The following is a 24,849-nucleotide window of genomic DNA, read 5'->3' as shown; positions in this document are numbered from 1 at the left end:
GAATCAAGTATAGTGACAGGGAGCAGATATGTGGAATCAGGTATAGTGACATGGAGCAGATATATGGAATCAGGTATAGTGACAGGGAGCAGATATGTGGAATCAGGTATAGTGACAGGGAGCAGATATATGGAATCAGGTATAGTGACAGGGAGCAGATATATGGAATCAGGTATAGTGACAGGGAGCAGATATATGGAATCAGGTATAGTGACAGGGAGCAGATATGTGGAATCAGGTATAGTGACAGGGAGCAGATATGTGGAATCAGGTATAGTGACAGGGAGCAGATATGTGGAATCAGGTATAGTGACAGGGAGCAGATAGCAGATATGTGGAATCAGGTAGAGTGACAGGGAGCAGATATGTGGAATCAGGTATAGTGACAGGGAGCAGATATGTGGAATCAAGTATAGTGACACAGAGCAGATATTTGGAATCGGGTATAGTGACAGTGAGCAGATACGTGGAATCAGGTATAGTGACAGGGAGCAGATACGTGGAATCAGGTATAGTGACAGGGAGCAGATACGTGGAATCAAGTATAGTGACAGGGAGCAGATATGTGGAATCAGGTATAGTGACAGGGAGCAGATATGTGGAATCAGGTATAGTGACACAGAGCAGATATGTGGAATCAGGTATAGTGACAGGGAGCAGATATGTGGAATCAGGTATAGTGACAGGGAGCAGATATATGGAATCAGGTATAGTGACATGGAGCAGATATGTGGAATCAGGTATGAGCAGATATGTGGAATCAGGTATAGTGACAGGGAGCAGATATGTGGAATCAGGTATAGTGACAGGGAGCAGATAGCAGATATGTGGAATCAGGTATAGTGACAGGGAGCAGATATGTGGAATCAGGTATAGTGACAGAGAGCAGATATGTGGAATCAAGTATAGTGACAGGGAGCAGATACGTGGAATCAGGTATAGTGACACAGAGCAGATATATGGAATATAGGTATAGTGACATGGAGCAGATACGTGGAATCAGGTACAAAAATGCTCACGTACTGCTGAGCGACACTGGAGGAAATCACGCTCTAAGGCAGACTTCCTCCATTTCAAACTTATGCTCTCATCCTTCAGTGCTGCCCTTTCTCTTGCTAAACAGTCATACTTCAAGAACCTCATCTCCTCCCAGTCTTCCAACCCCCTCTTTGCCACTCTCAACTTACTCCTCTGCCTACCTCCACCTCATCTCCTTTCCTCACTCTCTGCTCTTGATTTTGCCACTTACTTCACATCCAAAATTGACTCCATACGTCAGGACATCACATCACACCAGACCATCAGTAACCAGCTTTCTCCCATCCCTTACCAACCCTCCCCATCCCTCGCACCAACTCTGTCATCTTTCTCCCATGCATCTGGAGAGGAAGTCATGGCCCTCATTCGTTCCTGTCCCCTCACCACCTCCCCAATTGACCCTATCCCCTCCCGCCTCCTCCGCTACCTCTCTCCTTCTGCTTGTTCCCATCTTTCTCACCTTCTCAATCTATCCCTCTCATCAGGCACTGTCCCCTCTGCCTTCAAGCATGCACTCATCTCTCCTATTCTTAAAAAACCTACCCTTGATCCAAACACTCTCTCCAACTACCGACCCATCTCTCTCCTCCCTTTTGCCTCCAAACTCCTTGAGCGTATTGTCTACAACCGCCTCACTTCCTTTATTTCCTCACACTCACTACTTGACCCATTCCAGTCTGGCTTCCGTCCTCTCCACTCCACTGAAACTGCCCTTACAAAAGTATGCAATGACCTCCATGCTGCTAAATCTACGGGACACTACTCTATACTTATTCTACTTGATCTCTCTGCTGCTTTTGACACTGTGGACGATCCTCTCCTACTGCAAATTCTTCACTCCATTGGTCTGCGTGACACTGCCCTCTATTGGCTGTCCTCCTACCTTTCTGACCGTTCTTTCTCTGTCTCCTCTCATGACTCCACCTCCGCCTCACTTCCACTAACTGTAGGGGTACCCCAAGGTTCTGTCCTTGGTCCTCTTCTCTTCTCTCTCTATACGTCCTCACTAGGTAAGCTCATTAGTTCTTTTGGTTTCCAATATCATCTCTATGCTGATGACACCCAAATCTATCTTTCCTCTCCAAACCACTCCCCTGCTCTCCTCACTCGCATCTCCAACTGTCTCTCTGCTACCTCTTCCTGGATGTCCCAGCGCTTTCTTAAACTTAACATGTCTAAGACCGAGCTGATCAACTTCCCTCCCGCATAACCTCACCTCCTACAATCTCATTATCTATTGATGGCACTACTATCTCCTCTAGCCCCCAAGTGCGCTGTCTTGGAGTAATCCTTGACTCCTCCCTCTCCTTCAAACCACACATTCAGCACCTCTCACAAACCTGCCATTTTCATCTAAAAAATAATTCCAGGATCAGACCCTTTCTGACCCAGGATGTTACTAAGACTCTTATCCACTCACTGGTCATCTCCAGACTGGACTACTGTAATCTGCTCCTGACTGGCATTCCTGACAAATACCTCTATCCACTCCAATCTTTCCTCAATACTGCTGCCCGGCTCATCTTCCTCATCAAACGCACTACGTCCACCTCTCCTCTCTTACTAGACCTTCACTGGCTCCCCTTCCCTTTCAAAATCCATTTCAAGCTTCTCACACCCGCTTACAAAGCCCTCACCCACTCCTCTCCCATCTACATCTCTGACCTTATCTCCCTTTACACTCCCACCCGTCCTCTTCGCTCTGCTAATGCACGCCGACTCTCCTGCCTACGGATTACTTCCTCCCACTCCTACCTCCAAGATTTTTCACGTGCTGCACCACTTCTCTGGAATTCCCTACCTCTCCCCCTCAGACTCTCCACCTCTCTACAAAACTTCAAACGGGCTCTCAAGACCCACTTCTTCACCAAACCCAGCCAAATCTCATCCTAACCCTCTGTTCTATGCTCTCTATGTACCCCATCTGTGTCACCCCTGTCTGTCTACCCCTCCCCTTTAGAATGTAAGCTCTCACGAGCAGGGCCCGCTTCCCTCATGTGCTTATCCTTTCTTACTTTAATAATCTTCAACTGCACCAAATCCATCAGTCTTCTGCCACCTGATACTTATTCCAGTGTCATCTAATGATGTAACTATGTTTATTTACCCTGTACTTGTCCTATACTGTCATCAACTGTAATTTGCTGTTTTCCTGTTTGATTATTTGTTTATGTACTCTGTAATTGGGCGCTGCGGAACCCTTGTGGCGCCATATAAATAAAAGATAATAATAATAATAATAGTGACAGGGAGCAGATATATGGAATCAGGTATAGTGACAGGGAGCAGATACATGGAATCAGGTATAGTGACAGGGAGCAGATACGTGGAATCAGGTATAGTGACACAGAGCAGATATATGGAATCAGGTATAGTGACAGGGAGCAGATATGTGGAATCAGGTATAGTGACAGGGAGCAGATATGTGGAATCAGGTATAGTGACAGGGAGCAGATATGTGGAATCAGGTATAGTGACAGGGAGCAGATACGTGGAATCAGGTATAGTGACAGGGAGCAGATACGTGGAATCAGGTATAGTGACACAGAGCAGATATATGGAATCAGGTATAGTGACAGGGAGCAGATACGTGGAATCAGGTATAGTGACACAGAGCAGATATATGGAATCAGGTATAGTGACAGGGAGCAGATATGTGGAATCAGGTATAGTGACACAGAGCAGACATATGGAATCAGGTATAGTGACAGGGAGCAGATACGTGGAATCAGGTATAGGGGGTCATTCCGAGTTGTTCGCTCGCTAGCTGCTTTTACCAGCATTGCACACGCTAGGCCGCCGCTCTCTGAGAGTGTATCTTAGTTTAGCAGAATAGCGAACGAAAGATTAGCAGAACTGCTACTAAATAATTCTTTGCAGTTTCTGAGTAGCTCCAGACCTACTCACAGATTGCGATCAGCTCAGTCCGTTCAGTTCCTGGTTTGACGTCACAAACACGCCCTGCGTTCGTCCAGCCACTCCCCCGTTTCTCCAGACACTCCCGCGTTTTTCCCTGACACGCCTGCGTTTTTTAGCACACTCCCGGAAAACGCTCAGTTACCACCCAGAAACGCCCCTTTCCTGTCAATCATTTACCGATCAGCAGAGCGACTGAAAAGCGCCGCAGAATCCACAGCAAATCTGCTAAGTTTTTAGTTAAATAACTAAGCGTATGCGCCCTGCGTGCCTTGCGCATGCGCAGTTAGCAACAAATCGCAGCATAGTGAAAATCGGCAATGAGTGAACAACTCGGAATGACCCCCATAGTGACATGAAGCAGATACGTGCAACAGGTGTAGTGACAGTGACACGGAGCAGATAGCAGACACGTGGAATCAGGATTATTAATATTCAGCAGACAGCAACATGTGTAATGAAGGATATTTTATTTTTATACCTTAAAGTAATCTCCAAATGACCAGTTTCCTAACATCTCAAAGAAAGTGTGATGGTAGGAATCCCTCCCCACATCCTCCAGATCATTGTGCTTCCCTCCAGCCCGGACACACTTCTGGCTGTTCACCACTCTGCGGTACTGCGACATCTCACTGCGGGGGTCCGCTGTGCCTAAGAAGATGGGCTTGAACTAAGACAAAAAATGAATGGCCTTTTAATGACAAGATCACGGCCTAGTGACCAACATAATAAAGGTTTACACTAAATAATGAATGCTGTTATCCTAATACACTGGAGTTATACAACATATTATACACACCAAAGCTATAATAACTCCTCCATATACAGAAGTATAGACACAGGCGATAACATAATTCCTTAATATACAGACGTATAGACTTCGGGGATATAATAAATCCATCACATATAGAAGTATAGACACTGGAGATATAATAAGTCCCCCATACTGTATACAGAAGTATAAACACTGTTTATATATGCATACCCTCCAACATTTTACACACAAAAATCGGTACAAATTAGAAAAAGGGGCGTGGTCACGGGTAAAGGGGGCGTGGTCACGCCCCTTTTCCTATACTTTCAATGCAAGTTTGGAGAGCCAAAAATAGGTACAGACCATGAAAAAAAGGTACTGTACCTATTAAAAAGGTACAGTTGGAGGGTATGTATATGTATAATATAAAAGTAATTTATATCCACTGCCAATCACCCGCATAGCCCCGCCTTGAGCATCTTATACCATGACAACCTAACACCCGCCCCCCCTCCGCACAGCCAATCGGGCACTGTGACCGCAGTCACGTGACAGCACCTGGTTCATGCCGGCGTTCACGAAGAGCAGACTGGGGTCTCCCCGGGGCCGGACGGAGGAGGACGGGACGTGTCTGTGTCCATTCTGCTCCTCGAAATAGCGCAAGAAGGTGCTGCGGATGGCTGCTGAGCTCGGGGAGGAGGCCGAAGATAGAGGGCGACGGCCGTAATGTATCCAAGCTACAGGGGCATGGAGTAGCCTCCTGGCGGCCGCCATCTTTCGATTGGCAAGGACACGTGATGGTCACCGAGTTGGTGACGTCAGTTCCGTTTTGATGTATGCCGAGCATGCGCACTAAAAATAGACACGACCCTACCGTTCGGAGTGATTTAAGGAGCATAACCTCCAACATCTCTGAGATCACAGCCAGTACAGCTGAGGAAAGGGGCGTGGTATCTGAAAGGGGGCGTGTCCTCGCAAAGCCGCTATAGAAATGGAGTCACTTGCACTTGGGCCCTCATTCCGAGTTGTTCGCTCGCTAGCTGCTTTTAGCAGCATTGCACACGCTAAGCCGCCGCCCTCTGGGAGTGTATCATAGCTTAGCAGAATTGCGAACGAAAGATTCGCAAAATTGCGAATAGAAATTTCTTAGCAGTTTCTGAGTAGCTCGACACTAACTCTGCCACTGCGGTCAGTTTCGTTCCTGGTTTGACGTCACAAACACACCCAGCGTTCGCCCAAGCGTGGCGAGCGTACTTTTCGGGTACCCTGTTCGGCCGTAGCTCCTCCCCCTGGTGACGTGTATCCTCCCCTAGTGACGCCAGAAGGTCCCTTCACCCACTCCGATTTAGAACCAACCGTAATGCTAGTGGTGTGCATTATACAGATTGCGTTATTGTGCATGCATAGCTTACCAAAACGGAACTGACGTCACTGCCACCATCTGCTGCGCCCAGAGCCGGCCCTACTCGGCATAGGCAAACTAGGCAAATGCCTAGGGCATTTGATATGCCTAGGGGGCTCCAGCAGCTTCTGATTAAAATGATATGTGGCTAGATCTGCATAGGAAATGCTACGTTACAATGTATTCCTGGAAATCACTAACGTAGCATTTCGTATGCAGATACAGCCACAGTCGCACACAGAATATAGGCATAAGATGCATTTTCATCAAAAAAGGCACCCAATGTTAGCAGAGCTGCCAGCTGACTCAAGCCAGGCATCTTCTGCTGCATGGCATATTGAGGCAAGATGTATGGCGACACAACTATGGGGGTCATTCCGAGTTGTTTGCTCGGTAAAAATCTTCGCATCGCAGCGATTTTCCGCTTAATGCGCATGCGCAATGTCCGCACTGCGACTGCGCCAAGTAAATTTGCTATGCACTTAGGAATTTTACTCACGGCTTTTTCTTCGTTCTGGCGATCGTAATGTGATTGACAGGAAATGGGTGTTACTGGACGGAAACAGGCCGTTTTATGGGCGTGTGGGAAAAAACGCTACCGTTTCCGGAAAAAACGCAGGAGTGGCCGGAGAAACGGGGGAGTGTCTGGGCGAACGCTGGGTGTGTTTGTGACGTCAAACCAGGAACGACAAGCACTGAACTGATCGCAGAAGCCGAGTAAGTCTGGAGCTACTCAGAAACTGCTACGAGGTGTGTAATCGCAATATTGCGAATACATCGTTCGCAATTTTAAGATGCTAAGATTCACTCCCAGTAGGCGGCGGCTTAGCATGAGCAAATCTGCTAAAATCCGCTTGCGAGCGAACAACTCTGAATGACCCCCAATATCCAAGCAGAGGTCACAGTGTTAGCGGCCATGTGAGTGCTGTGTGTGAGTGGATTGCTTGTGCAATAGGAGCAATTCAGTGTGATGAGTAAAGTTTATAAAGTAAAGTGGTAATACTGTGTGATGTAATGTGAATTAGGGACACTATGGCATGATAAAATGTGAATAAAGGTGCAGTACTATTTGGCGTAATTTGAATTTAAAATATAGGGGGTAGGAGCACCAAAATGAGGACTGCTATGGGTGAGGGGTGATGGTGCTGGGAAAGGGGTGTAGGGTCAGAGTCAGAACTAGCTGCAGTGCAAGGGGCACCAGCCAAAATCTTGCCTAGGGCATCATATTGGTTAGGGCCAGCTCTGGCTGCGCCTTCTTGCTGGGGATGGACATCGGATGCCCACCATCAGAGGATGGCTGGGCTTCCGCCATCGTATCTTTCGATGCGATGGTAACTGACCATCACATCAAAAGAAAAAAAAATACGCTTTGCGCATGTGCAAAAAAAAGACAAGTTTAGGCATGTGCAAAACCTACAGTGTGGCCGACGGGAGAAGGGACCATCGCAAACACCCTCAAATGTTTATTCGCTGCGATCGCCGCCAGGATTCCGCCTGGTAGGATGCCGCTGTCGTGATCCTAACAGCCGGCATCACGTCAGCCGGGATCACATATGATTCCATCTTTATGCCTGTGTGTATGAATAGCTTCTATAGGTTTCTTCGGTATCCAACTCTGTAACAAATGGCAACACTGAATCTGAAAGATGCATTAATTTAGCATGAATCGTAGATGTGCGAAAAAACGCATAACTACGTTCCATTACCCTGACATGAGGGTAGAAGCCCAGCACAGGGCAAGTCCGCCCCGCATGCCAGATACAGCCCCCCCACAAACATGCGAAAGCATCTGACAGCGGCGCCGCTTTCGCTTGTTTAGGATGGCCCTCTGCCTACGCAGCCTAGCTACGAAGGCAGGCGGTTACCCGCCATGTTTTGGGTTGCAGCAGCTGCGTGTGATGTCACCTAGCCGCCGCAGCCTACCCCACAAATGGTCCGGACGCACCTGCGTTGTCCGGACCGTGCCTCCCCCCAATGCCGAGTCGACCCCGCCTTTAACTTAACGCCCACGCAAACGCCTCTTGCCTGTCAATCAGGTGAGGTAGAATTCCCTATAAACCTCCATTCCAGGCACTGGACCTGATTCAGGTTGAATTGCTGAGTCTGCTAAAAAGAAGAATCTGGAATCCTTTCTTTCGCATGCTGGGGACCGCCAAGCGCAGGTCAAGGCCTCCCAGCATGCTAACCTCCCAGTTGCAGCATTCGTCGCAGCAACTGTGGATGCCTCCTGCCTTTACAGTCGGGCTGCGAAGGCAGGCAGCCCGCAGCCATTTTTTCCATCAGAGCGGCTGCGTGTGATGTCACACACAGCCACCTAGAAAATGGTCCAGCCATGCCTGCATTGGCCGGACCACTCCCCCGGCTGTCACTCAGAGCGTGATTGCATTCCTCAGGGATGCAAGCGCATTTAGGATGTACTCGCATAGAGGCCGCGGCAGAATAGCAAAAATTGCTTGATTGCAACTTTTGCTGTTCTGCGTTGCGAGCTGAATAACCCCCACTGTCTAGTTTATCTACGATGATCTTTTGTTTGCGTTCAGATAAAGAGGAGATTCTATCACATTGCATTTGAGTCCCAGGTGGAGGGCTAATGGGACAGCCATATACCATGTGGCAATTGTTCATCTTGACTTTTACTGAAAATCAGGTATTTTTTGCATTATATTAATACTGTGAAACATTGCTATATATAAGAAACCTTGATCAACCATGTTTTAATGCTTTCTAACAAACAATTCAAAGTTGTTAGGCTTTGATATGGTTTATTTTGCGTGTTTCAATAAAACCATTTTTTTACTGTTTATTTTTCCTGTTACATCTGAATATATGTAAATAGACTAAACATATGAAAACATGCAAAGTACACTCATAGATAGCTGAAATTGAAAATAAGAATAAGAAGTTAATGTTAAGCAGTAGACCTACTTATTATCTATGTATATACACTGCTCCAAAAAATAAAGGGAACACTTAAACAACACAGTGTAACTCCAAGTCAATCACACTTCTGTGAAATCAAACTGTCCACTTAGGAAGCAACACTGATTGACAATCAATTTCACATGCTGTTGTGCAAATGGAATAGACAACAGGTGGAAATTATAGGCAATTAGCAAGATACCCCCAATAAAGGAGTTGTTCTGCAGGTGGTGACCACAGACCACTTCTCAGCTCCTATGCTTTCTGGCTGATGTTTTGGTCACTTTTGAAAGCTGGCAGTGCTTTCACTCTAGTGGTAGCATGAGACGGAGTCTACAACCCACACAAGTGGCTCAGGTAGTGCAGCTCATCCAGAATGGCACATCAATGCGAGCTGTGGCAAGAAGGTTTGCTGTGTCTGTCAGCGTAGTGTCCAGAGTATGGAGGCGCTACCAGGAGACAGGCCAGTACATCAGGAGACGTGGAGGAGGCCGTAGGAGGGCAACAACCCAGCAGCAGGACCGCTACCTCCGCCTTTGTGCAAGGAGGAACAGGAGGAGCACTGCCAGAGCCCTGCAAAATGACCTCCAGCAAGCCACAAATGTGTATGTGTCTACTCAAATGATCAGAAACAGACTCCATGAGGGTGGTATGAGGTCCCGACGTCCACAGTTGGGGGTTGTGCTTACAGCCCAACACCGTGCAGGACGTTTGGCATTTGCCAGAGAACACCAAGATTGGCAAATTCGCCACTGGTGCCCTGTGCTCTTCACAGCTGAAAGCAGGTTCTCACTGAGCACATGTGACAGAGTCTGGAGACGCCAAGGAGAATGTTCTGCTGCCTGCAACATCCTACAGCATGACCGGTTTGGCAGTGGGTCAGTAATGGTGTGGGGTGGCATTTCTTTGGGGGGGCGCACAGCCCTCCATGTGCTCGCCAGAGGTAGCCTGACTGCCATTAGGTACCGAGATGAGATCCTCAGACCCCTTGTGACACCATATGCTGGTGCGGTTGGCCCTGGGTTCCTCCTAATGCAAGACAATGCTAGACCTCATGTGGCTGGAGTGTGTCAACCGTTCCTGCAAGACGAAGGCATTGATGCTATGGACTGGCCCGCCCGTTCCCCAGACCTGAATCCAATTGAGCACATCTGGGACATCATGTCTCGCTCCATCCACCAACGCAACATTGCACCACAGACTGTCCAGGAGTTGGCGGATGCTTTAGTCCAGGTCTGGGAGGAGATCCCTCAGGAGACCATCCGCCACCTCATCAGGAGCATGCCCAGGCGTTGTAGGGAGGTCATACAGGCACGTGGAGGCCACACACACTACTGAGCCTCATTTTGACTTGTTTTAAGGACATTACATCAAAGTTGGATCAGCCTGTAGTGTGTTTTTCCACTTTAATTTTGAGTGTGACTCCAAATCCAGACCTCCATGGGTTAATAAATTTGATTTCCATTGATAATTTTTGTGTGATTTTGTTGTCAGCACATTCAACTATGTAAAGAACAAAGTATTTAATAAGAATATTTCATTCATTCAGATCTAGGATGTGTTATTTTAGTGTTCCCTTTATTTTTTTGAGCAGTGTATATAAAAATGGATGGATGGATATATGTGTGTATGTATGTTCAAGCATAACTGGAATGCCTGAAGCAATTTACACCAAACTTGGTACGGGTGTAGTATGGTATGCCGGCGGCCGGGCTCCCGGTGACCAGCACACCGGCGCCGGGAGCCCGACTGCCGGCATACCGACAGCATGGTGAGCGCAAATGAGCCCCTTGCGGGCACGGTGGCGCTATTTTATTCTCCATCCAGGGGGGTCGTGGACCCCCACGAGGGAGAAAAAGTGTCGGTATGCCGGCTTTCGGGATTCCGGCGCCGGTATACTGTGCACCGGGATCCTGACAGTCGGCATACTGAAGACCACCCCTTGGTACACGTATGACTTACAATCTGGAAAAAAATACTGTGGGGGTAAGACACCCCTAGCACCCCTAGGGGTTGGGGTGGGAAGGGGGTGACATGAAAAATCCATCATTTTCGGGCATAACTCTGGAATGCCTGGAGCAATTTACACCAAACTTTGTACACATATTATTTACAATATGGACAAAAATACTGTGAGGGCAAGACACCCCTAGAACCCCTAGGGGTGGGGGTGGGAAGTGGGTGACATATAAAAATTCATAGTTTTCGGGGTCACTGAGATGATTAGTGACCCTCACGATGCCGTTAAGTCCAAGTTCAGCCCCCATCAGCATGGGGGGAAGGGGAGGGGTGAAAAGAAATGTCCAAAATGACCAATATTAGTGTCAAATCCATAGTTTTCGGGGTCGCTAAGCTGATCACATTTTGAAAATTGATGTGTTCCTTAGACTATCCGTTAACATGTAGGCTATGGATCTTCACGCTAATATTTTTTCATCCACTAGGGGTCACTGGAGTACTCTTGGGATATGGACAGGGCGTTAGCAGGGATTGGCACATTTAAATATTTAAATTAGTAACTCTCCACCCCCTCCATACTCCCAAAGGTACCTCAGTGTTTTTTCTGTGCTCAGTCGGGATAGAGCACACATGGAGAATCTCCACTTTATTTCTATTTTTTACTTTTATTTATCATTTTTATTTTATTTTTTACACACGATCCCTTCCCAGCTTATAAAGAAGCTTGGGTCCGGGATTGTTGGTGCTGCTCACTGCAGCTGTTGGCTTGTCGGCGCTCAAGAGAGGAGCACCGCCATAGACCCACAAGCACCTGAGCTGATTGCAGCCTGGGACGGCACAAGGAGCTGGACAGAGCTTGGAAGAGATGCCCCGTCATAGCCTCCTCCACATTAAGGTAATCAGCGGTGAGGCAGCTCACACTGCCGCCGCTCACTTTCTGTGTATTGCTGGAGGTGACGGGCGGTCAGCTCACACTGCCGCCCACTCTGTGGGGTCTGTAAAGTTTATTGTAATTTAAATGTTCCCCTGCTGCCTAGCCACCAGCCGACGCTACCGCCAGCCGCCGCTGCCACAGCCCACTACAAACTGCCTAGCAGCCGACGCTGGGCACACTCCGCCGCTTTCCCGGACGGCCGCGGACAGCTTCCACGCTGCCGCGGCTCCCCTCTCCCTTCCAGACCATGGACAGTGTTTGCTGCTGCCGCGGTCTGCCAGCACTGATCTCTGCCACACTGAGGGGAGAGATCACAGGGGGGAAGGGTTTACTCCTGCAGCGGCACTGCAGCTATCTACAGGCTCATAGGGGGAAGTGATTCAGGGTCTATAAATACAGAGAATCTATTGTTTTTATATGTCATCAATACCTGTTATAGGTGTTTATATATATTCATAGCATTTCATGTGTATATATATATATATATATATATATATTGTTAAGCACATGGCTGAGCGCCATTTTAACTCAACTTTCTGCTTCTTCTTGCAGGAAGTTTGCTGTCCTACAACACTCGTCCATCGGAGGAGCAGGGGTGTTAGTAGGAATTCTGTACATTACAGGTTCATGTAGTGTGGGCCACGTGCACTGCACTTCGGGCTTATTCACACTTTATTTACATTTGTACTGGGTCGTGGGACTTGTTTGTCTTTGTCTACTTGTCTTGTGTAAATAATGAGTAAGGCAAATGCAAAACCAAAAAAGCAGCTTAGCTGCAATGTCTGTGAGAGTGTGGTACCTGATGGAGCTACCACATGCACAGTATGTCTTGCAAATACGGTTCCAAATACGCACCCTTACCCTGATCCTCCATGGGCAATGCTGGCAGATGTAATGACTGATTTACAATCGGAATCGGCCGCTGCACGAAAGGAGCGTGAGGCAGCTAGATCTAAGACTAGGGTAATACCTCCTGAGATACCAGAAGGGGCTCAGGAGATGTCTAGGACTTTGCAAGGGTTACAAAAGTCCAAGTCTAGCTCATTTCCGAAAAATAGTTATCATTTGTCTTATAACTTACCAGTTTCAGCTATGTTGCATTCTGACGATTCAATGCCAGACCTCACATCACAAGAGGAACATGAGGAGGGTGAATTGGGCCAGGAGTCAGATAGTGAGGTTACTGATAGCCCGGCCATTGATAATCTCATCAGGGCAGTACATCAGGTTCTATATTTTACGGAGACTGAAGAACCTCTTTCAAATGAAAAAGTATTTTCTCTGACGTCCTAGTGGATGCTGGGAACTCCGTAAGGACTATGGGGAATAGCGGCTCCGCAGGAGACAGGGCACATCTAAAGAAAGCTTTAGGATCACCTAGTGTGCACTGGCTCCTCCCCCTATGACCCTCCTCCAAGCCCCAGTTAGATTTCTGTGCCCGACGAGAAGGGTGCACACTAGGGGCTCTCCTGAGCTCTTTGTGAAAGTTTTAGTTTAGGTTTATTATTTTCAGTGAGACCTGCTGGCAACAGGCTCACTGCATCGAGGGACTAAGGGGAGAAGAAGCGAACTCACCTGCGTGCAGAGTGGATTGGGCTTCTTAGGCTACTGGACATTAGCTCCAGAGGGACGATCACAGGTTCAGCCTGGATGGGTCACCGGAGCCGCGCCGCCGGCCCCCTTACAGAGCCAGAAGAGCGAAGAGGTCCGGAAAAATCGGCGGCAGAAGACTTTCCTGTCTTCAGATAAAGGTAGGCGCACAGCACCGCAGCTGTGCGCCATTGCTCTCAGCACACTTCACACTCCGGTCACTGAGGGTGCAGGGCGCTGGGGGGGCAGCGCCCTGAGACGCAATAAATCGTTAGAAAACCTTTTATGGCTAAAATAAATGCATCACATATAACTCCTGGGCTATATGGATGCATTTAACCCCTGCCAAAACATACAAGAAAACGGATTATAAGGACGCCGAGAAAGGGGCGGAGCCTATCTCCTCAGCACACTGGCGCCATTTTCCCTCACAGCTCAGTTGGAGGGAAGCTCCCTGGCTCTCCCCTGCAGTCACTACACTACAGAAAGGGGTTAAAAAAGAGAGGGGGGCACAAATTAGGCGCAGTATAAACAATACAGCAGCTATAAAGGGAAAAACACTTATATAAGGTTATCCCTGTATATATATAGCGCTCTGGTGTGTGCTGGCAAACTCTCCCTCTGTCTCCCCAAAGGGCTAGTGGGGTCCTGTCCTCTATCAGAGCATTCCCTGTGTGTGTGCTGTGTGTAGGTACGTTTGTGTCGACATGTATGAGGAGAAAAATGATGAGGAGACGGAGTAGAGTGTCTGTAATAGTGTTGTCACCCCCTGGGGGGTCGACACCTGAGTGGATGTACTGTGGAAATTGCGTGACAGTGTCAGCTTTGTATAAAAGACAGTGGTTGACATGAGACAGCCGGCTACTCAGCTTGTGCATGTCCAGACGTCTCATATAGGGGCTCTAAAGCGCCCGTTACCTCAGATACAGACGCCGACACGGATACTGACTCCTGTGTCGACGGTGAAGAGACAACCGTGATTTCCAAATAGGGCCACACATTGCATGATTGAGGCAATGAAAAAAGTTTACACTTTTCTGATAATATGAATACCACCAAAAAAAAAGGGGTATTATGTTGGTGAGGAAAAACTTCCTGTAGTTTTCCTGAATCTGAGAAATAAAATGCGTGGGTTTCCCCCCGATAACAATTGATAATTTCTAAAAAGTTATTGGCAGTATACCTTTTCCCGCCAGAGGTTAGGGTGCGTTGGGAAACACCCCCTAGGGGGGATAAGGCGCTCACACGCTTGTAAGAACAAGGGCTCTACCCTCTCTTGAGATGGCCGCCCTTAAGGATCCTGCTGATAGAAAGCAGGAGGGTATCCTAAAATGTATTTACACACATACTGGTGTTATACTGCGACCAGCAATCGCCTCAGCCTGGATGTGCAGTGCTGGGTTGGCGTGGGCGGATTCCCTGACTGGAAATATGATATCCTAGATAAGGACAGTATATTATTGCCTATAGAGCAATTAAAAGATGCATTTCTATATATGCATGATGCACAGCGGAATATTTGCCGACTGGCATCAAGTATAAGTGCGTTGTCCAATTATACCAGTAAAGTGGTCAGGTGATGCGGATTCCAAACGGCATTTGGAAGTATTGCCTTAAAAGAGGGGATGTACCCCAGGTCGCCTCTCAAAATAAGACGCCGTATTATCAGGCGCAGGCCTGGTTGGCAAGCGGACAAAAGGGTTCCTCTTTTCTGCTCGTGACAGAGGGAGAGGAAAATGGCTGCAGAGATCAGCCAGTTCCAAGGAACAGAAACTCTTTTCCGCCTCTGCCAAGCCCTCAGTATGACGCTAGGGCTTTACAAGTTCAGGCACGGTGGGGTCCCGTTCTCAATGAATTTCAGTGCGCAGTGGGCTCACTCACAAGTAGACCCCTGGATCCTTCAGGTAATATTTCAGGGGTACAAATTGGAATTCGAGACGTATCCCCCTCGCCGTTTCCAAAGGTCTGTTTTACCGACGTCTCCCGCTGACAGGGAGGCAGTTTTGGAAACCATTCACAAGCTGTATTCCCAGCAGGTGATAATCAAGGTACCCCTCCTGCAACAGGGAACGGGGTATTATTCCACACTATTGTGGTACCGAAGCCAGACGGCTCGGTGAGACCGTTTTTAAAATCTAAAATCTTTGAACACTTGCATACAGAGGTTCAAATTCAAAATTGAGTCACTCAGAGCAGTGATTGCAAACCTGGAAGAAGGGGACTACATGATGTCTCGGGACATCAAGGATGCTTACCTTCATGTCAAAATTTACCCTTCTCACCAAGGGTATTTCAGGTTATGGTACAGAACTGTCACTATCAGTTCGGACGCTGCCGTAGGGATGGTCCACGGCACCCCGGGTCTTTACTGAAGTAATGACCGTAATGATGATATTCCTTCGAAGGAAGGGAATTTTAGTTATCCGTTACTTGGACGATTCCCTGATAAGGGTAAGATCCAGGGAACAGTTGGAGATCGGTGTAGCACTATATCAGGTAGTGTTGCGGCAGCACGATTGGATTCTCAATATTCCAAAATCGCAGCTGGTTCCGACGACTTGTCTTCTGTTCCTAGGGATGATCCTGGACACAGTCCAGAAAGAAGGTGTTTCTCCCGGAGGAGAAAGCCAGGGAGTTATCCGAGCTAGTCAGGAACCTCCTAAAACCGAACCAAGTCTCAGTGCATCAATGCACAAGGGTTCTGGGTAAAAATGGTGGCTTCCTACGAAGCAATCCCATTCGGCAGATTCCACGCAAGACTTTCCAGTGGAACCTACTGGACAAATGGTCCGGGTCGCATCTTCAGATGCTTCAGCGGATAACCCTGTCACCGGGGACAAGGGTATCCCTCCTGTGGTGGTTGCAGAGTGCTCATCTTCTAGAGGGCCGCAGATTCGGCATTCGGGACTGGGTCCTGGTGGCCACGGATGCCAGCCTGCGAGGCTGGGGAGCAGTCACACAGGGAAGGAATTTCCAGAGCTTATGGTCAAGCCTGGAGACATCTCTTCATATAAACATTCTGGAACTAAGGGCCATTTACAATGCCCTAAGTCAAGCGAAACCCCTGCTTCAGGGTCAGGCGGTATTGATCCAATCGGACAACATCACGTCAGTCGCCCACGTAAACAGACAGGGCGGCACGGGAAGCAGGGGGGCAATGGCAGAAGCTGCAAGGATTCTTCGCTGGGCGGAAAATCATGTGATAGCACTGTCAGCAGTGTTCATTCCGGGAGTGGACAACTGGGAAGCAGACTTCCTCAGCAGACACGACCTTCACCCGGGAGAGTGGGGACTTCACCCAGAAGTCTTCCACCTGATTGTAAACCGTTGGGAAAAAACCAAAGGTGGACATAATGGCGTCCCGTCTAAACAAAAAACTAGACAGATATTGCGCCAGGTCAGGGGACCCTCAGGCAATAGCGGTGGACGCTCTGGTAAGACCGTGGGTGTACCAGTCAGTGTATGTGTTCCCTCCTCTGCCTCTCATACCAAAAGTACTGAGAATCATAAGAAGGAGAGGAGTAAGAACTATACTCGTGGTTCCGGATTGGCCAAGAAGGACTTGGTATCCGGAACTTCAAGAGATGCTCACGGACGAACCGTGGCCTCTACCTCTAAGAAAGGACCTGCTCCAGCAGGGGCCTTGTCTGTTCCAAGACTTACCGCGGCTGCGTTTGACGGCTTGGCGGTTGAACGCCGGATCCTGAAGGAAAAAGGCATTCCAGATGAAGTCATCCCTACCCTGGTCAAGGCCAGGAAGGACGTAACCGCAAAACATTATCACCGCATTTGGCGAAAATATGTTGCGTGGTGGGAGGCCAAGAAGGCCCCTACAGAGGAATTTCAACTGGGTCGTTTCCTCCATTTCCTGCAAACAGGACTGTCTATGGGCCTAAAATTAGGGTCCATTAAGGTTCAAATTTCGGCCCTGTCGATTTTCTTCCAAAAGGAACTGGCTTCAGTGCCTGAAGTTCAGACATTTGTAAAAGGGGTACTGCATATACAGCCTCCTTTTGTGCCTCCAGTGGCACCTTGGGATCTCAATGTTGTGTTGAGTTTCCTAAAGTCACATTGGTTTGAACCACTCACCACTGTGGACTTAAAATATCTCACATGGAAGGTGACGATGCTGTTAGCCCTGGCTTCAGCCAGGCGTGTGTCAGAATTGGCGGCTTTATCATATAAAAGCCCTTATTTAATATTTCATTCTGACAGGGCAGAATTGAGGACTTGTCCTCAATTTCTACCTAAGGTGGTTTCTGCATTTCACATGAAGCAACCTATTGTGGTACCTGCGGCTACTAAGGACTTGGAGGATTCCAAGTTGCTTGACGTGGTCAGGGCCCTGAAAATATATGTTTCCAGGACGGCTGGAGTCAGAAAATCTGACTCGCTGTTTATCCTGTATGCACCCAACAAACTGGGTGCTCCTGCTTCTAAGCAGACGATTGCTCGTTGGATTTGTAGTACAATTCAGCTTGCACATTCTGTGGCAGGCCTGCCACAGCCAAAAATCTTAAAATGCCCACTCCACAAGGAAGGTGGGCTCATCTTGGGCAGCTGCCCGAGGGGTCTCGGCTTTACAACTTTGCCGAGCAGTTACTTGGTCAGGAGCAAATACGTTTGTAAAATTCTACAAATTTGATACCCTGGCTGAGGAGGACCTGGAGTTCTCTCATTCGGTGCTGCAGAGTCATCCGCACTCTCCCGCCCGTTTGGGAGCTTTGGTATAATCCCCATGGTCCTTACGGAGTTCCCAGCATCCACTAGGACGTCAGAGAAAATAAGAATTTACTTACCGATAATTCTATTTCTCGTAGTCCGTAGTGGATGCTGGGCGCCCATCCCAAGTGCGGATTGTCTGCAATACTGGTACATAATTATTGTTACCAAAAAATTCGGGTTATTGTTGTAGTGAGCCATCTTTTATAGAGGCTTCTCTATTATCATGCTGTTAACTGGGTTCAGATCACAAGTTGTACAGTGTGATTGGTGTGGCTGGTATGAGTCTTACCCGGGATTCAAAATCCTTCCTTATTGTGTACGCTCGTCCGGGCACAGTATCCTAACTGAGGCTTGGAGGAGGGTCATAGGGGGAGGAGCCAGTGCACACCAGGTGATCCTAAAGCTTTCTTTAGATGTGCCCTGTCTCCTGCGGAGCCGCTATTCCCCATGGTCCTTACGGAGTTCCCAGCATCCACTACGGACTACGAGAAATAGAATTATCGGTAAGTAAATTCTTATTATTTGCTAAATGACAGAGAACTCCGGTGTGTTTTCCTTATTCAGATTCTCTTAATCAGTTAACAGAGGCATGGAAGAATCTGGATAAACGTTTTTCTATAACTCGCCGGTTTCTGTCTAGTTACCCGTTCCCAGAGTCTATGACGTCTAAATGGGATAATCCACTGGCTGTGGATTCTTCTGTGTCAAAACTTTCAAAAAAGTTAACCATTCCAGTACCAGCTGCTACAACGCTTAAGGACCCGTCAGAGCGTAAACTAGAAGCTATGCTAAAGTCAATGTATACAGCAGTTGGGGTGTTGCTTAGACCTACTTTGGTGGGAGTTTGGTTGAATAAGGCGGTAATGGCATGGGCAACACAGCTCAAGTTGGCCCTACAAGAAGACCATCTTATACTTCTTGCTGATCACATCTGTGAATCTGCTGAGTATCTATGTACGGTTCCTATGGACGTTGACCAGGTCAGTTCTCGCCTTTCAGCTTCACTAGTTGTGGCACGACGTGCACTTTGGCTGCGTCCTTGGCAGGCGGAGTCCAAACGAGGAATAGAAGCGTTGCCTTATGCTGGCGAGATGTTGTTTGGTCCTGAATTGGACAAATGGATTTCTCTGGCCACGAGGGGAAAGTCTGTTTTCGTACCATTGCCTAAACGTAAATACTCTGGACCAGCGTTCAGATCCTTTAGATCTCAGTCCTTTCGAGGCCGTGCTAGAGGAACAACCACACACAGTAGACATGGTAGAGGACGTGGTTTTCAACAAATCACTAACCATCGTCAGGACGCTAAGACCGCCGACAAGCCAGCGGTATGACGGGCTACCAGCCCATCTATGATCTTCAGTTGTGGGAGCACGCCTTCAGACGTTTCACTTGGCGTGGTTTCAGACATCCATAGATGGTTGGATCCGAATGTTAGTGTTTTTAACAGTTACAAAATAGAGTTCGATTGTCTTCCACCAGTGCGATTTTTCAAAACAGGCCTGCCTGTGTCAGAAGACAAAAAGGCAGTTCTGCAGACCGCGATTCAGTCTCTCGTAGATTCAGCAGTTTTGATTCCGGTTCCAGTTCAACAACAAGGTCAGGGTTATTATTCCAGTCTTTTTGTAGTACCAAAGCCTGAGGGCTCTGTCAGACCGATATTGAACCTAAAGGGGCTCAATCAGTACGTCACTTACTACAGATTCAGGATGGAATCCCTGCGGTCAGTGATTGCAGGTTTAGAGCCAAAGGAATTCATGATTTCGCTGGATCTCAAGGATGCGTACTTACACATTCCAATTTTACCACCACATCAGGCATACTTAAGGTTTGCAGTACAACAAAACCATTATCAATTTCAGGCGCTACCGTTTGGCCTCTCTTCAGCGCCTCGGGTAGTCACAAAAGTGATGTCTGTGATGATAGCTCATCTCAGATCCCTGGGAGTGATAATAGTTCCGTACTTAGACGATCTGTTCATCAATGCGCCGTCTCAACAGATACTTATTCAACATGCCTTAGTAACGTACAATGCACTCGTTCAGCACGGTTGGATTGTCAATTTCAAGAAATCAAGCCTGATTCCATCTCAAAGAATTCAATTCCTAGGAATGATTCTCGATACGGTGGATCAATGAATTTACCTGCCAGAACAGAAAGCACAAAGTATCCATCAGCTGGTACACTTAGTGCTCAAACCATGGACAGTCTTGGTGCATTTGTGCATTCGACTGTTAGGAAAAATGGTGGCGTCTTTCGAAGCACTCCATTTCGGAAGATTTCACTCTCGTGCTTTTCAACTGGATGTACTCGCACAGTGGTCAGGCTCTCATCTACAAAATTCATCAGATGGTGCGGTTGTCTCCAAGGGCCAGAGTATCACTACTCTGGTGGCTTTACGTACAAAATCTCACCGCAGGAAAAAGGTTCGGAGTCTGGAATTGGATCATTCTTAGTCTTAGAGGTTGTGGAGCAGTGGTCCAAAATTGTCACCTTCAGAGTCTCTGGTCAGACCGAGAGAGATTACTGTCAATAAATGTACTGGAACTAAGGGCGATTTACAACGCACTGCAACAGGCAGTTCACATGCTCCAGTCTCAGACTGTCCAGGTTCAGTCAGACAATGCGACGGCAGTCGCATACATCAACAAACAAGGAGGAACTCGAAGCCGCATGGCCATGCGGGAAGTTGCTTGAATCCTGAATTGGGCCGAGCATCACCAAGTGATATTGTCGGCAGTGTTTATTCCAGGAGTGGACAACTGGGAGGCGGATTATCTCAGCCATCAGGATTTTCATACAGGAGAATGGGCGTTAAATACAGAAGTGTTCCAGATGTTGGTCCAGCGGTGGGGTTACCCACAGTTGGATGTAATGGCATCTCGCCAAAATTATCAGACACCCCAGTATGTGTCCAGAACAAGAGATCCAAAGGCAGTGGATGCTCTCACAATCGCGTGGCCATACAGCCTCGTGTATCTGTTTCTGCCCTTTCCGCTGCTTCCTCAGTTGCTAAAGTGAATCAAAAGAGTCCACGACAGTCATACTAGTGGCACCTCATTGGCCTCGGAGAGCGTGGTTCTCGGATCTCTGTGGGCTGCTCGCAGACAATCCTTGGCCGCTCCCGCTACGTCCGGACCTGCTGCAACAGGGTTCGTTCCTTTACCCCGATTTAGCGCAGCTGCATTTGATGCGGTGGCTGTTCAAACCGCCCTCTTAAGACGAGAGGGCATTCCAGAATCGGTTATACTAACCATGTTACGTGCTAGGAAGCCAGTTACGGTAGCTCATTATAACAGGATTTGGCGTGCCTATATAGGGTGGTGTGAAGCTTGGAAATTTCCGACATCATCTTTCAAGTTATCCCGTCTTTTGCTATTTTTACAGACTGTGTTAGATGGAGGACTACATTTATCTACACTAAAGGTGCAGGTCTCTGCCTGGTCTATTTACTTTCAAAGGTGTTTGGCCCCTTTGCCAACAGTGCACACTTTCCTGCAAGGTGTCCTCAGAGTACAACCTCCATTTATACCACCTACAGCTCCATGGGACTTAAATCTGGTTTTAGATTTTTTACAGTCTTCAAATTTTGAACCCTTACAACAAGTGGATGTTAAGTTTCTCACTTGGAAAACAGTTTTTCTCCTAGCCTTAGCTTCAGCAAGGCGTGTTTCAGAATTGGGTGCCTTGTCATGCAAGTCACCGTATTTGGTGTTTCATCATGATAGAGCGGAACTTCGGACGAATCCCACTTTCCTACCAAAGGTAGTATCATCTTTAAACATCAATCAACCAATCGTAGTTCCGGTATTATAAGGAAGTGCAGGAACTCCAGTTACTTTGGTGTGGTACGCGCACTACGCATTTATGTATCCCTAACATCAACAGTACGTAAAACGGATACATTGTTTGTTCTCTATGATGCAGTCAAGATGGGTTGACCAGCTTCCAAGCAGACCTTATCCAGATGGATTAAACTGACCATACGTCAGGCTTACCTTCATGCTAGGCTACAACCGCCTACATCAGTTTCAGCTCATTCCACACGTTCTGTAGGAACTTCTTGGGCAGCAGGTTGTGGAGCTTCTACGACGCAACTTTGCCGTGCGGCTACATGGTCATCGGTGCACACGTTGTGCAATTTTACAAGTTTGATACGTTTGCGGCATCAGCATCTAGCTTTGGCCGTCTAGTGTTAGAGGTGCCAAACGGCTCTCCCGCCCAAGGGAGAAACTTTGGTACGTCCCAAGAGTACTCCAGTGACCCCTAGTGGATGAAAAAGAAAATAGAATTTTGGTACTTACCAGATAAATCCTGTTCTTTGAATCCAGAGGGGGCACTGGACGCCCACCCAGAGCAGTTTTTACCTGTCTTTTGGTAAGTTTAGTGGATCTTATGATAACACATTCTCACCGACTTGTTCAAATGTTCAGGTGATATCTATTATTGTGCCAACTGTTTAGTTGTCTGTTACGTTATGTGTCAAGTTATTGTTGTCCGTTATGTTATAATGTTATATGTAATTCTCTATTGTTCATCTTCTCTATCGCTCCTGTTCGGCTCAGTAAAAAACACTGAGGTACCTTTGGGAGTATGGAGGGGGTGGAGAGTTACTAATTTAAATGTGCCTATCCCTGCTAACTCCCCATCCAAATCCCAAGAGTACTCCAGTGCCCCCTGTGGATTCAAAGAAAAGGTTTTATCTGGTAAGTACCAAAATCCTATTTTTTAGCGGTCGGGTAGTGAACTTAAACTTGAAGATGGGCGCAATGAAAATAGTCATATTGCGTTAAGATTTTCAGACGGGCAATCTATATATATATATATATATATATATATATATATATATATAAAATATATATATATATATTTAAACATACAATTCAGCCGGCACTCCTTGCTTAAGAATAACTGGTCCCGGTGTCCAGTGCAGAAATCCACAGCATATCCACACAATAGGCACGGCACTCCAGGGACTCGTTCCAAAAAAGCTTTTAATTGCGGTGCAACTATCTACATGTTTCGAGGCCTCAGCCCCTTCATCAGGATACACCAATACTCACAAGACACACATACATATAACATTTATATACCTGATACCAGACATCACCTCCCGCCGACGTCCGCATCCACAGCTGCTGCCGCTGATTCACTTCCGGCGTCTCACTTCCGGGTTACGCAAGACGCGGTTGCTAAGCAACCGCTAGCTTGCGCTCCTGTCCAGCAAGCCCGGCTTCCGTGTCATCAAGCAGTGCCACTTGTGGACAGACCTGGCAGAATAAACATAGTGCATTTAAAAACAGACATTAAAACATTTGCTTGACAGCGCATGGACATAGATTGACCATCTGTTAGCATACTCTGCTGCTTCTTATCCTGTTATAACAGTCAGTCAACCATATCGACCCCACTTCCCGATTGGCACATCTAGTGATAGATATATAAACCTCATTATATATTTAGCGGTTATACTACACACATCTATTACCCTTCGGAATCACATCATCTCAGGCTATTCCAGTTCATTTTATCATTTAACCCGTCAGGTGACATAGTGCCCAGGCGGATAATCCATCTGGATTCCAATAGACACAGAGCCTTAATGCGATCACCCCCACGGGGAGATTCCACAACGTGATCAATCAAGAAATACTTCAAGTCAGACAAAGTGTGACCCATCTTTCTAAAATGACGGGCCACTGGCTGGTCCAGAGCTTTCCCTTCTGCTGATAGATGAATGGCCGACCTATGCAGAGCCATACGCTCCCGGAATTTACGAGAGGTCTGACCTACATAGTATAACCCGCAAGGACACGTGATCACGTACACCACAAATGATGAGGTGCACGTGAGCACATGTCGAATATCATACTTTATTTGTGAATGGGGATGTTGAAAAGATCTGCAGGTTACCATATATCTGCATGTAGTGCAACCAAGGCAGCTATAACAACCTGCCGGCTTAACATACACATTAGGCATTTTTGGGATCCCTCTCCCCGTGATATCAGTGATCATCAGCCTATCTTTCAAGTTACGCCCCCTTTTAAACGCTGCTAAAGGGCGTACATCTTTGAAACATGCCAAATCTTTATCGGAGGCTATGATTGGCCAGAGAGCCTTAGTTGCTCGATTAATTACCGGGCTGGCTGTTGTAAAACTACTCACCCATGGGAGAACCTTAGCTGGTGTTTTGGTACGTGACTGCAATAATTGGGTTCTAGGAGTACTTAACACTTGATGTTTATTATCCTGAAGCATCTTGGGGTCATAACCTCGTGCTGTAAATTTGGCTATTAAATTATCAATGGGTGCTGCAGCTTTTTGTGGGTCACTAGAAATTCTGGCCACCCTCATCATTTGAGAGCGGGGCAACCCCCGCTTCAGTGATGTTGGGTGATGGCTTGAAGCGAGAAGAAAGGTATTTCTGTCCACATCTTTCTGAAACACCTCTGTCGCAATCCTACCTTCAATGACATTCACTTGTACGTCTAGAAAATGTGCTTGAACCTCACTACACTGAATAGTAAATTTAACCGCAGACGCCCCACTATTAATCTCCTCCAATGCATTTGTTAATAGATCTATGTTTCCGGTCCATAATAAAAAAATATA

At 47.3% G+C, this 24,849-nt stretch overlaps 1 protein-coding gene across 1 annotated transcript in view; it reads right to left on the bottom strand.

Annotated features, from left to right (window-relative positions):
* The window catches only part of AARS2 (alanyl-tRNA synthetase 2, mitochondrial), a 66,824-nt gene extending 61,265 nt beyond the window's left edge, over positions 1-5,559 (bottom strand). Inside the window, exons 1-2 of the mRNA XM_063918878.1 lie at positions 5,267-5,559; positions 4,436-4,624 (exon numbers count right to left, since the gene is read on the bottom strand). Of these exons, the coding sequence (XP_063774948.1) occupies positions 4,436-4,624; positions 5,267-5,482 (405 nt within the window). The 5' untranslated portion in view covers positions 5,483-5,559. The remainder of the gene's footprint in view (positions 1-4,435; positions 4,625-5,266) is intronic.
* Positions 5,560-24,849: the final 19,290 nt, after the last annotated feature.

Source organism: Pseudophryne corroboree, chromosome 4, assembly GCF_028390025.1.
Source record: "Pseudophryne corroboree isolate aPseCor3 chromosome 4, aPseCor3.hap2, whole genome shotgun sequence".
Lineage (NCBI taxonomy): Eukaryota > Metazoa > Chordata > Amphibia > Anura > Myobatrachidae > Pseudophryne > Pseudophryne corroboree.
The sequence above is the reverse complement of the archived record's forward strand: the minus strand, read 5'-3'. Positions and strand labels throughout refer to the sequence as shown.